General features: G+C 38.0%; 2 protein-coding genes across 3 annotated transcripts in view; one reads left to right on the forward strand and one right to left on the reverse strand.

Moving 5' to 3' along the window:
• CRB1 (crumbs cell polarity complex component 1) overlaps window positions 1–3775 on the forward strand; it is a 115446-nt gene extending 111671 nt beyond the window's left edge. Inside the window, exon 12 of the mRNA XM_064664450.1 lies at window positions 1670–3775. Coding sequence (XP_064520520.1) covers window positions 1670–1675 — 6 coding nt within the window. The 3' untranslated portion in view covers window positions 1676–3775. The remainder of the gene's footprint in view (window positions 1–1669) is intronic.
• Window positions 3306–14248, reverse strand: part of DENND1B (DENN domain containing 1B) — a 159511-nt gene continuing 148568 nt past the window's right edge. For both annotated transcript variants that reach the window (XM_064664456.1, XM_064664457.1), the window contains 3 exons: window positions 13175–13254; window positions 11912–12128; window positions 3306–10722 (listed from right to left, as the gene is read on the reverse strand). In XM_064664456.1, coding sequence (XP_064520526.1) covers window positions 10171–10722; window positions 11912–12128; window positions 13175–13254 — 849 coding nt within the window. In that variant the 3' untranslated portion in view covers window positions 3306–10170. The remainder of the gene's footprint in view (window positions 10723–11911; window positions 12129–13174; window positions 13255–14248) is intronic.

Raw genomic sequence — 14248 nt, forward strand, 5'->3', positions numbered from 1 at the left:
GTATTATTCAGCTGAACATTTTAGTACATAATCTTCCTCATTGCTAAACAGGTGGTATTATATTAACAGGTTATTTTCTTAAAAGGAACAGTGAACGGAAAACAGCTGATACTATGAAGTGGGGTATTACTGAAAGTGGAGCCAACGCTAGTGTGGAACTGAGCAGAGGTCTGCAGGCAGGACGGGGGGAGCAGGGAGCCCCAACTTTCTGCTGTATCTACGACTTCTAAAGCATATTTCAAGGCAGAGCCTCAGAATTCATCTACCACAATTTAAGTCACCAATGCTAAACCACTCTAAAAAAACCTGGGCTCCAGAAGTTGACCTGCTCCAGATGAGCATCTCAAGGATAAAACCTGAAAGTCACAAGATGATTTTTAACATTTGGCCTTTCAACAGTCCAGGCTGTGAAAAGCACCCTCTGCCCATCTTGAACACAACAGAAATGCTCCTCCTCACCATTTAGGAACTATCTTAAGATAAACCAAATGAACTAATTTTGTACTAGGATAAAAAATACCCACCTTGAAAGTATATTAGTTGAGTTATTCATAGAGTTATATATACTTGAAAAACAAACTTGTGTAGGTAAATAAGCATTGTGTAAACTCTACATGGCAGAGTACACCTTTACTGTGTCTCATTCACGAAACTGAGTATTTTGCAGGACTTAACAATTAAAACCGGGTCACAGACCTAAAAGGAAAAGGCTTGAAACCAAGTTTAATAGATTCATTGTAGGCCACCTTTCTTTTTCAGTATTGTATGTTGGGTTTTGTTGCTGTTTTGTTCCCCAAGTTTCAGTGGACCCAAAAATAAAAAACAAGTGGAGCAGTACACCATCAGGAGCCCAGTCCTTTGACTTTCAGGAGGAGTGTGAAACAGGCAGCCAAAGGAAGGAAATGATATACAGCCCATAGCATATTCTAAATGTGCTTCCCAAACTTTGCTTTTAGAACTAGTACTTGTTTATGTTTCACACAGAATTTCTAACAGGATTGACAGCCTCTGGGCTTTTGAAGTGCAAGAAGCTGTTAGCATTTTTTTCTGACTGATGAAAATCTGCAGACTGGCTCGACTCTGCTTTATCTGAATACCAGCAAACACACAACAACACTCCAGGCATTGCTCAGATTTTTTTTGTTGTTGTTATTGCTTGTCACATCAAATAAAAATCTAAACCCATGAATTTGATAAAGTTACTTTTCATTTTGTGAACATGAGGTTAAGACACAATGAGTTCTGGAAAGAAAATTAAATGTTTTGTCCATCATTCAGGTTCAGCTGCAGCTGCACTGCGTGAAAGTGTATGGCAAAAGCAATTCTCATCTCACTGTTGAAGCACAACCAACCAAGAAGTTACTAATGAATAGGAGTGTTTCTGATTTCTCCCCCCAAACAAGTCCCCAGTAAGACACTGCTTTGAGCTGCATTTTTCCCCCAAATGAGGGGAACAATGGAACTCTTAATACATCAGCCAGCTTTCATACACAGGGCGCTACCACGTGGCTGGTACACCAAACTCCTCTGAAATAGTTTTTCACAAACACTTGGTATTGCTGTGTCAGCAGGAACAGAGTGCTGCTGCATCACCTGTGTAAAGTTTGCCAACTTAACTTAGCCTATCTTTTTTTATTACCTCCTCTTCTTCAATCCTTTCTCATTCCAGATTTGAAAGAACTTACTGAACTGAAACATCCACAGAAGGCAAGCTGCAACCACTCTCAGTGCCCTGAGATAAAAAAACTAAGGAAAGTAGGTAAACTTTACCTGAAAGACTTCATCTTCATACTTTGTCGCTCCTTCTGAAAAATTGCTTTTATAATGTCCTCCACTGACTCATAATCTGGACATATGACAAAAAAGTTCACTTCCACAGTTATCATTTCAATAGCTGAATAAATGTGGACATATCTACTGGAAAAACAAAGAAATGACTGCAAGATCATTTCAGCTGGTATCACTCTACTGGCTGCAGTAAGCTAGCACAAGTCTAATGGCAACTGTTAAAATCACACCCACACTGTTTTGTATCAAGATAATTTGTAATTTTTTCATCAGTTGTGGACTGACTACAAAAATATTGAAACCACAGTCTCTATGGTTTGTCTGCATAAGATATCAAAAAGCTTTTAATTTAGAAGAGCGAATAACAGATCAGATTATACTGCATAGACATTTAAGGGAAAATTCTAGCTGAATTACAGTCATACACTCACATAAAATAAATCAGTGAAGCAACCACATTAAAAAGCTAAGCCACATCTGATAACATATTCGTGATGTGTTATTGTGTTGCATTGCAGTGCATTTTCGGGGCAAGGTTTTGGTCCCAGAGGGGCCACAGGGGTGGCTCCTGTGAGAAGCTGCCAGAAGCTTCCTCCATATGTGACGGAGCCAATGCCATTCAGCTCCAAGACAGATCCACTGCTGGCCAAGGCCAAGCCCAGCAGTGACAGCCATAGCACCTCTGGGATAACCTAGTTTAGAGGGGAAAAATCCCTGTGCAATTGCAACCAAGACAAAGGAGTGAGACTGTGTGAGGAACATCCCTGCAGACAACAAAGTCTATAAGGAAGGAGGGGCAGGAGGTGCTCCAGGCACCAGGGCACAGATTGCTCTGCAGCCTGTGGTGCAGACCATGGTGAGGCAGCCGTGCCCCTACAGCCCATGGGGGTCCATGGGGAAACAGAGATCCAACTGCAGCCCACAGAGAACCCCATGCTGGAGCAGGGCAAGAGTGTGAGGAGTCCTCCCACTGAGGTGGAAGGAGCAGCAGAGACCAGCCAGGGTCAACCCACCACTTCCGTGTTATTTAGCCCACCTAAGTTACAAATAAAATCTATCCCCATTGTATTCCTGTTCTCCACAAAGCCAAGAGGTGCTTTCTCCATCAGCCTCTCTCCACCGGGAGGAAGGAGGGGGATAAAAGCAGGTCTGCATGTAATTTCTCCTTAATATGTCAATTTATTAATCTATTAAACAAAATAATATACCTACATTTTTGGCAATAACGTAAAGATCTAGAGAACAAGAAAAGTTGTTAAACAAAAAGCTAAGGTTTAGCTAAGGATTTTAAAAGATGCAAAATACCATTGGAATTTCAGTGGACATCAACATTTAACTTTTGCACTAATTAATTAATCAATTGCAATCGAGAAAACACATTCTGCTTTCTCTATATGTGAGAAACTGAAATAATCATTCAACAGAGAAAAACCTCCAACATAATACAGTATCATTTTAACCTTTATGCCTGATAAGCATGAAAACCCATCAAACAAGAACCTGCATCACCCAAGGAATTTTGATATTGTTAAATTTTATTTTATAGTACAGTGTTGGGCACTTTATGGTAATGTGTAGTTCACCAAAAACTTCTACTGACATCACAAACTTTGGAAGGAAAAAGAAAAAACAAACCACACCACACATCACAGCTCATTTACTACATCTAGACAGTGCACTACTAACAGTAGTCAAGGTCTGAAATACAGTTCTCGAGATGACTTTGAACAGTAGTCCAGAAGGTGCAAAAGCATGGAGTAAATTCTTAGATTTGGCTCTAATTTTGTAAAACAGGTCAGTAACTAACTAAATTTTTAAAACTATTAGGACAATGCTGGTTGTTTGGTGTGTGGGGTTTTTTTTAATCTCTAAATTAAAACTGTCAATAAAATTTCAATGTGTCCTGTACTTTATGCCTCTCCTACAAGTATTAAAGACTCACAACAGGGGCATTGTCAGGAACGGTTTTCAAAGGTCACCAAATAAATGTTCTGAAAAAGAAAACCTTATCAGGATATATAATGTTGCTTTGTTCCATGTTGAGGCATTTCTCATCATATCTGACATAGATTTAGAAGTAACTAACACAAACTGTCAGTTTGCCAAACATGTAAGCATTTTAAATTGCTCTTCCTCCTCAAAAATCATGAAGTAACAGACGTGATGTGCTTGTGTGCAAGCTGCACCAAGACTAAGTTCTTCCACAGTGCTTTATTGCCTCATTCAAGTATATTAATTTAAAGAAGTTCTTAAGGGAAAACCAAAGGCTAAAAGAAAATGTACATCAATATACAAAGAAATTAATTTACAAAAAATTAAAAGGATACTGGCAACATTAGTAAATATTTTAAGTAATGACTTATGATAATTAGGGATGTCACAAACCAAATTCTTGTGGTCATCAGCATGAAGTCTCACCTCATTGCTGGTCCTGGAAAGCAATGCTTAACTCCTCAACTTTTTATCTGTGATAAACAAGTGATCAAATGATAAACTAAACATCATAAATTCTGATATTTAACCCCATTTCAATTTAACCAGGTTATAGTTTTAAGAATTGCCTGGAACTAATGGTATGTGAACATTGGCTTAGGTCTTATTATTTCTACAGAATGTGACATCCATAATCACTCCCAGTCATTGGAAATATACATTTGCCTTATTAGAATATACTTCTTCATGTTCTTATCATACAACCATTTTTCAAAGCTACATGTAATTTTACACATTTCTGAAAAATACCATTTCAAGGATCTGCTTAAAAGCAGATGTGCACTATTAAATCACTTTGAAATAAGGAGAAATATTGCACAAAAGTCACTGAAGATTTGAAAGTCAACACATTCCTCCCCTCCCCCCGCACAACCAAGTAGCTCCCTTATTTTTAACAGAAAGTTAATTCACATAGAATCATAATAAATGTCAACATACTTGAACTCAACTTATTCTTCAAATGCTAATACTGTTATTGGATTCTAAATACAAGTGTTGTTAGTATTGACCTAAGTAATAGTACAATTTTATTTGAGTACCCTTTACTACAGTAAACCTTGGAGTAACTTCCAACTGTGTTACCTGCTTCATACTCCAACCCAGCAGAAAATGGCAACGGCCCTGCCAACCTCATGGATGGTGGATGGCCCTCTAGACTGAGGTGGCTTTGGATTCATCAGGCAATTCTACTTAGAAGCTTTCAGAAAGACCTGTCAAGTACTTTCAACTGGCCACTCGCTAAAACTGTGAAACAGGTATTACAAAGCAAATCAAGGAAGGTTTTGCACAAACAAACCAAATCATCCCTTTCCATTCCTTTATTTTCAACACCCTGAAGAACATGGATTCTAGGCCAGCTGTGGTCCACACTCTTGGGGTGAAGATGAGGACATGTTCTAGTCAGCTCAGGCTCTGCTAACAAGTAAACAGCAATTGGCTACAACATACACACCTAATAGCAGCAAAGAAGTTATGAAGACAAGTCACATCACCATTCATACTGGTTTTGCTGGTGCATTTATTTCTACATTCATTCTCCAAAGATTTACTGCAATACCATGGGAACAGACAGCCCTCACCATCCTGAGCTTTGCAATAAGGAAGCTGCTTGCCTCAGGCATTATTTTTTTAGCCACGCTTGTTTAGCTCGAAATTTCAGGCTGTTGGGAACACACCGGCTGGAGTCTCACAGCACCTGGTGTGAGGGTGCTGACAAGGGAGAAATAAAGACCACCCTTGACTTCTCCCTGCAGAGTCAGGGAGGTCCATGGTTAGGGGCTCCTTTCTGCAGGACAGGGTACAGTCAGTATTACACAGGGGGGTATTTGCAAAAGGGCCTCATGCTGGCACTTGGATTATTGCATGAAATATTTCTTTAATTACTTTACATGCATAGAGAAAACTTTAGATGCTCCTAGCAATTCCATTAGACAGCTGCACCAACAAAAGATTGTTCTGTAGGACTGAATATGATTGACTGTAGGTGGATAAACAGAAGCTGTTTTAAAAACCTGGCTTAACTGTTCTTCTGCCTAGACTTTACATTGGTTACAAGAACACAAGGTTGTAAACTAGCTCATCCTAAAACCTCAAAAGACATCTAAAACAGATTTTTGAGGTCTAAAACACTCTTCTAATAGATTGGGTGGGATTTTCAGAAGCACCCAGCATTTATCTAAAACTCTGCCTGAAGTCTGTGTTACAATGCCTGAGAGGGGACTTCAGCCAGTGCTGAGAGTTCCTGATGATCCCACCCCAACAGCAGCAGCACCACTGAAATGCTAAATGACAGTGAAGGCTTCAGTCAACAAGTTCTATGACAACTCCTACAACTACATTTTTTCTTCAGAACAAGTCTATTTTTCAGAACTACATGATGCTCAAATATGTGAGATGGAAGAGCAAACCACTGCCTATTCTACACAGACTGCCCTCTGCATGCATAGAGGGTGGGTAGGGATCACCTCTGCATCCACAGTGCTGTCCTTCCCTGAATATCTGCACTGTGTTCCACGTCACATCTCTCTATTCACATGAATGGGAAGGCTTTGACTGTGACAACACATTATCCATCCTCCTGCAAATCCCACAGGGGATTAATTCCATAGGCAATATTACTTTTGCCTATATGTCTGGGCTGGAATCACACTAACTGAGCTAGAACTGAAATCTGGATTTCTTCAAAGTTACTATCCCTCCTGTGGACTCCCAAGGCTTTTCTTCACCACACCCCACTGGAACAACCCAGGAATCCCTTTCTTCTTCTACTGCCCTTACTTTTTTCTCCCAAACCAGATGAGTGATACGGCTCATTTTAGGCAGACATCTATGCAAAACAAAAATATTCATTTCAAGTCCTAGTTTGACTTTCTACATCAGAAATTTGTTCCTATGTGTAAGTAACAGCTTATCAAATGACCTGGTATCTCCCTGAAACAGGAGGAATGGGAAGATTTTTGAGATCCTGAAGAAAAGAGATGCCTCTGAAGAAGACCACAGGAGCTCTGACTGAGCAGAATTCAGTTCTCACCAGCAGCTGGTGATGAATGTTGATGATTTTCAAAGACACTAGAAGGATTTCCAAAAATAAAAAGCATACAAGTATAAAACTTGCCAAAAGTATTGGACCTGGACAATTTATCTTAATATAGAACCCAATGCGGTAATAAAAATACAGTATATGTAGCCAATAAACAGTTTTATATTATCACAAGGACAGAGAACAAGAATGTTGAACCAGAAATATCAGTTTGGACTCTTATGTATTTGGTAACTGGTAATTCTATTTAAATAAGGCACAAATATTAGCCTTTTTAAAAGATCACTGATAGTAAGTGGAAAAGATTCTGTATATTACAGAGTAAAAAATGTACCTACAGTTAAAATCAACATACATATAAAACTAAGTTATTTCTGAACCCATAACAAGGTTCAAAACCAAAAAAGACATACTATTTAACAATTGTAAACACACTATGGGTTTTGTAAATAGTAAGGAAACAATGTAGCATAAGCACAGAACCATTTTGACTGAAATAAAAATAATTCTAAGTTGAATTTTACCTTCCATCTTTTGTTTCATCCGTTTACCTCTTTTCAGCCTGCATTTTCACTCAATGTAACAGTGAATTACTGCTACAATGCCCTAATTTTGAAAGATTCTACTATCAAACTTTCAATTTTATCATCTTTATAACAACTGTAAGAGTATTGGCAGCCTCACACAGCTTCCATATTTATTCCACAAATCTGAGAATAGGACAATCTATGTGATTGTTTGTTCAGTGCCTAACCCTATGGAAAGCCAGTAAGATTTATGCCTCTACCAGAGTGTCATTTTTTAAAACCACTTTCTGGCAGTATTCCTGGACTTAGGTGTTTGATGGTTTTGAAAGTAATGATGGCCATAACTTCTGATTTTTTTCTCTATTTTATCCTAAAGAGATTAATACTGTTTATTATCTTTAATAAATGAAGAAAATAAAACAACTTAGATGGAAACAGGGACAGAAACATTGTATCAGATGCAAAGGAGAACAAAAGGTAAATCTTGAAATTCTCATCTACAAAACACCAAAGACATGAATGAGAACGAGTGAGAAGTATTACAAGAACAAAAATCTTTGTGTTGCCTGTCTCCTCTTAGACCCAACTGCAGCACTATATTTGGGCAATATTTAGTACCAGTAAAGGAGAAGAATGCCTTCTACCAAGTCATTAATAACAGCTCTAAACAAGGATGCTCTGCAGCTCTGTCATCTGAACAGCACTGGAGACACCTGGTCTGACCCACCTGGAAAGCTTGAAGATTTTAATTATTTTTTATGATACTTTCAATTTTTAATAGTGCAAAATATTTTGCCAAATAACATTTGTTGATATTAAAAAAATACACAACATACTATGTTGATACATAAGAGGAAACCAAAGTATAAACAAATACTTTGGAGTACAGACCTCTGGATGTACAACTTCTAACTCTGGAACACTGAGATTCTCCAGCAATGTAGATTGCAAATGCTCTCTGGAATGTTCATGTTCTAAACAGAAACAGGTATTTCTGTAAGATTTGCACTTTTACAACCTTTTAGCTTTGTTGCACTGATTAAAAAAATTAATTCTGGAGGCTCATCCTCAGTGTAAGTACTGGCCCAGACCTTCTCTTTCTGGAACAATCTGAAACTTATGCACTAACAACTCCCAGGTCTCACTCTACTGCGTCTTGGGTGGAGTTTCAAACGCTGACTCTGTAACAACGCGCAGCAATTCCCTCAGGTCAGCTGCCTTGTAATAAAGCAGCCAAAAAAACCCTTTCCATTTGTGCTAGCTTGAAGGAAAATTAATTAATAAATCTCAATGAGGCAACTGATATTAAACTTTGCTACAAAATACTGTGAAGGTACTAAAGCACAATCTGATTCAAATACTGACCCCATGAACACGCTCACTCAGGCCTACGCTGAGATTAAGACAAGTCGCTCATGTCAAAGATGGAACAAAAGAAAAAAGGTTTCTAACTTAACTTAGAAGAGCAGGAGAACATTCTTCTCAGGCAGAGTTCATTTTATACCCGTGTGCTACTTCTAACAACTGCACCACAAATATCCTTCAAGGCTGACAATTCCAATCTGCTGAAGCTGATCTAATGGCTTCTCTATCCTGAGCCAGTGTGGAGGCCAAGGTATGTATGGTGAGGTGGAAAAAAAAAAGAGAAATAAAACTAAAAAAAAAAAAAATAAAAAAAAATAAAAAAAATAAAAGAGCTGCTCCATACAAAATCAAAAATTTTCACTTTTAGTATCCAAATATTCCCCAGGAACACTGCCAGAAGAAGCAAAAATTCTTGTTCTAAATACAATATACATCAAGTCCATTTATTCGCCTTCACTTAATTTAGAAAGAGATTTTTGGTTGTTCAACTTGGCTAAAATGAGAGTTGGATATATGCAGAATCAAACTGAATCTGTAATTTTAGTTTTCTAGTGTTACAAATTAGGCACAAATCAGTTTTCCAACTATTAAACTGTAGAAAATAAAATATAATAGAAATCTATCAGTTCCACTTACACTTTCCTTTCTGAAATTTTTAGGTGAAATAGTCTACCTAGGGAAACCAGATAATATGTCTTTAAAGTGTCTTAGTTGTAAACAGAAGTTGATAAATGTCACATTATAATTCAGCGCTTCATGTACTTTATAGAAGAGAGAAAACCATGCGCTACCTTTTTGAAGTCTGGAAGACAGAGCCACAGTTTTAGTTTGGAGTAAGTTCCAAGTTATATTCACCAGAAATTCCTTATTCTAAAAAAAGTCTCCTTCCCCCCCACCTTTGCTGAAGCAAATTCCTGCCATGGAAAATCATTATTGCTGTTTTGTAGATTTGCATTCATCTTCTAAGATAGTTAAACCTCTTCTCAAAAGATTAAGGCAATTATTATTCATTACAAATATTAACATTTGTACATTTCAGACAAATCAGATGGCTTGGTTCATTTCATGCTTACCGGGATTAACAGAGTACCTTCAAAACCTGGTTACCTGTTAGGCGACACTTTTACTGCTGCTTAGAGGAAGCAAATGCTAGGAAGCACCATACACTTGCTGTATTTTTAACACAGAGACTAACTAGTACCTGATTTAAGAGTGCATTCATATATTTAGTTTCATTTTTTGGACCTAACTACAGCCAACAAATGAACTGAGTAAACGTAGAAGCAGATGTCCCAATGGCAGAAAATGCATACTCAACTGAAGAGAATTATTTTCATAACTTAGATCTCTTATTCCTTTTTCATCTTTTGGTTATCATGTTATATGGAGTTATATGGAGTCCTGAGTAGTCTCCCTTTAACTTCTAATGGGAGTCAAGTTTCTCTTCTCATACTTTTCTTACGTTTTATTTCCACTGCTACTGCTGGATAAGCTATCCTTTGAAATATTTAAACCATAGTGAAAAGCAGAACTCAGTTTACATAATGACACCACTTCTTGAAGAAGACCACCCTCTTCTGGACTTTCATCTCCTTCCTTCCCATCTTTCTCCCAAGGGACCAGAATGGATGGATGTTGAGCAAGACTTCCTGGGAGCTGATCTTCTGAGGTATTGCTTAGTGTTTCATTCTGCTTTGCATGCTTACAGGAAGAATAGCCTGCTTTGAAACCTTCTAGGGAAGTAAACTGAGCACTTGGTCGTACTGGAGATGGGGATGTCATACTAGCAGTGTCCATCCTGTCAGTAATAAGGGTTTTGTCACTCTTTTCTTCTTCCAGCCTTGTCAGAGATTCTCTCAGGCCACCAGAAGAAACTTGCTTCCTTGGTGATGGAGGGAGCTGCTTCCCATGGAGGACACTGTCATCCTGGCCAAGGTTCCACTCTGCTTGATCATTAGCACTGCTGCAGAGCAGGGTAAGGTTGCTCTCACTAGGTGCATTTGACTTGTTCTGAAAGAAAAAACATTTTTATAGTTAATGTAGAGACAAAAAAAATCTCTACACTGGTGTTTCTGAAACAAAAGTACTGTAAGGGATATTATGTGTTCCTAAACCATGGATCTCCTTTGGGGTTCAGTGTCACAAAACAACAATCCCAGACACAATGTGAGAACAAGTGTTTTTACACTTCCTCACCAGAACATTGTCTCTTATCCTAATGATCACCTTTGGTACAGAGGAAGGATTTCTGTCTCCCTTTCTATTTCGTCTTGGCACAAGAAGTTTTGACAGTGAAGACATACTTTTCTGGTTTGTACCCATAATATTAGAGGGTGGGGGACTAAAACTAAAACCAGATGGCATTTCCTCTTTGCTTCAGTAATTAATTATACCAACTTTCAATATTAAAGTTTTTTTGCCAAACAAAAATGGGCATTTTATTAACCTAACCCCTGTGTGACACTCATAATATAACATCTTACAAGCTTTATAAGCATTTGCATCAGTATTTGCTGCTCCAGTAACAAATCCTCTACTATAGGATCCCTTTCAGCAAAAGTAAATGTTAGACAGCTGATATGCACTGGAATTCAAAAACACTAATATTGTTTTGGCTAATATCACAGCAGTGACTTGGTGAGGGTTTTAAAATTGTAGGCAAGCAGTTTGTTTACACTAAAGGACCTATGCAACCCTACCCAAAAAAGCAACAAGGAGTCCTCTTAGAAAGCTCTGCAGTGCTATTCTAGCAGTGGTTTGGGTGCAATTGCCAGATAGATCCCATGACTTAAATCAAGATGGAAACATCACCATATCACTACACCTAGTTAAAGGCTGTGAAGTGAAAATGGAAATAGCTTCTAAACTGCACAAAAAGAAGACTAAATCCTTCTCCAGGCATATCAGATTGAACAGGTAAATGTAATACTAAACTATTTAAGTAAATTATTATACAATTCACTGGTACATCATTCCAAGATGACCTAGTAAACTGGACAAAGGTGTAACCAATTTCTTGGCTGGTGAAAAACCATCATGCAGTGACCAGCAGGAGTGTACTGTTACATAGCCCTAAGACACACTAGCAATTCTAAGGACTATGCTGCTGTGCCTGATCTGCATGTTGTTGATTCCACAAGTGCAGTATTCCACTATAAATGGACTTGGGTTATTTTTCAAACGAAAGCAGAAGACTAACCGCAGCCTTGTAATCAATGTCATCCATTGACCTAAAGAAATCCAGGCTCTTTGCTCCTGAGAGTTTTCCTTGATCTGAACTGTGTGTGCTCAGTGTGTCCAGGATCTCCCCAAGCAAGTCCATTTCTCCTTGATGCTGAGGAATTATTCCTGTTTCACCAGAACCATCACTATCATAAAAGTAAGCAGAAGCTTCTTCGCTGTCTTCTGATGATAACCTGAAAACAAAAACTTTTTCATCAGATAGGAACCTAAAAGTAATTTTATTATGGCCACATCTGAAAGGAGAATGCATTTCAAGACTTTTGAAAGGGAACAATAACCTGGAATTTCTTCCTACTCAAGGATTTTGCTAAACATAGCTGTATGGTATCAATGGAGATGCACTCACCATTAGCTGTCTCCTGGCGTAACCACACACTTTGTTCTAGTGGAAAGACTCTCATACTGAAACCCTTCTTCTATACACAAGACCAGACTTACTGGAGTCCTGCCTATCTGCACTGAGAATTGGTGCTTTTGTCTCCTAAATTCTCTCTTGCTCATTGTAAGACCATTACCTCAGACTCCCATTCTACCACAGTCTTTTCCTATCTCTGTCTATCCAGAATACTGCTACAAGGGGTATTTCCCATGGCTCACTGTTTTGATTATATCCTTTTAATACTTCAGTAGTTCCCTCTTCCCTACTACATCACAGCTCAAGTTGTTTGATTTTGCTTTCAGCATCCTTTCTGGTTTATATCAAACCTATCTGGTTCATTATCCAAAATCAACTCATGAACTCAGAAAATGCCTCAGTGCAGCCTAAGCTTCAATTTATGATTTTTTTCTAGTTCTCACATAGGAAAAGCTTGTTATAAAACTCACAAGGCATTATTTTTCTTTCAGACCCTTCAAAAAAGTTCTCATTGTCATAACCACAACACAAGCCTTAAAGAACAGATTAGCTGAGGTTACTGCCCACCATGTTTAGGAATATTATTTCACTAGTTTTTTGTGTATGTAGTCTTTTTATCTGGAGTCTATGAAGACTGCAGATTACAACAAGCTCTTCTAGACACTAAAATAATGAAAATACATTAATAACCTGTCCCTGTTTTTAAAGCAGATTTAAATCCTAAACTACTTGACATCATCTAGATCAAAAATAAAACTAGCAGCCTGGATAAGAGCAAAATGTGTCACTTGAACTTGACTTTGCTGAATAATACTGGTTACGCTCTCTCCTATACGTACATACACATTTAAACAGGCTTCTTACTTGCTCGTTCTCTCCATTTCATCATCATCATCTTCATCCAAGGCAAAATCCTGGTTACTGAGATGCTGGTTGAAACGAGTCTGGAGGACAAAAAATTAGCATTATAATTTTGTTTGGTTTTTTTCTATTTCAGCATGACTTATTTGGAGACTAGCTGCCACTTTACTTGTTAAGACTTCCTGAGCACTTGATGAGTAAAACCACATATTGATCAAGTCTTGTAAAGATTGTTAAAGGGGATGTGAAGTCCTCAAGCATCAGCAATTAAAGAGAACTATTTTTCTTCCTGGCCTGTGGAGGGCCTCATTATTTATGCAAAGCCTGGCGTGCCTTATTATTTATGCAAAGCATTGATTAGCATAAAACTGGCTACTGGAGGAAAATCATCATTCAGGTCTATTAGCTACCCTTTCTTGAAAGTATATCACGAAAAGCACTGTGGTTTAGTACTTTCTGATAGAAACATTTGCCAAGCTCTGGTTGATGTGGTCTACTGAGCATGAAGAAAAATGGATTTTTGAAGAAGCAAATACAAGAGAAATCAGGAGTCTCTTTACATAGGTAGGTTTATGTTAAGGTGTTGTACAGGATTGCAGAGTAAGTAATATGCCAGCTCAAAAACTTTGCCCTAAACATGCCTTTGTGCAGGATAATTTACTGTAGATTACAGCTAACTCAGTGTACACTCAGAGCATCCCATGGAGACTTTGCATGGACTAGCTAGTGTGTTGCAAATTCACACACTACCTTATGGACTACTCACTAGCCTGTTATATCCCATTATTATTTAGCAAATAAAGAATTTATTTAAAGAATTCTACGATAATTGGGAAAAATTCTCTCTCTTGACCAGAACATTTAAATCAGGAATTTTAGTCACTTGGGCTTCACAAATGACTGTCTTAAGGGCTATACATCTCTTCTACCTGTTTAGTATCAAAAACCTGCAAAGATTAACTATACAGGCAATCAATCCACTGAAGAGGTTCTGAACCATGGATAACCACCCATAATTTAAAGACATATGGAAAGAATTTGTGCAAAGGGAAAACAGTGCTAGCTAACTTTGAGGAA

Source organism: Pseudopipra pipra, chromosome 9 (assembly GCF_036250125.1).
Source record: "Pseudopipra pipra isolate bDixPip1 chromosome 9, bDixPip1.hap1, whole genome shotgun sequence".
NCBI lineage: Eukaryota > Metazoa > Chordata > Aves > Passeriformes > Pipridae > Pseudopipra > Pseudopipra pipra.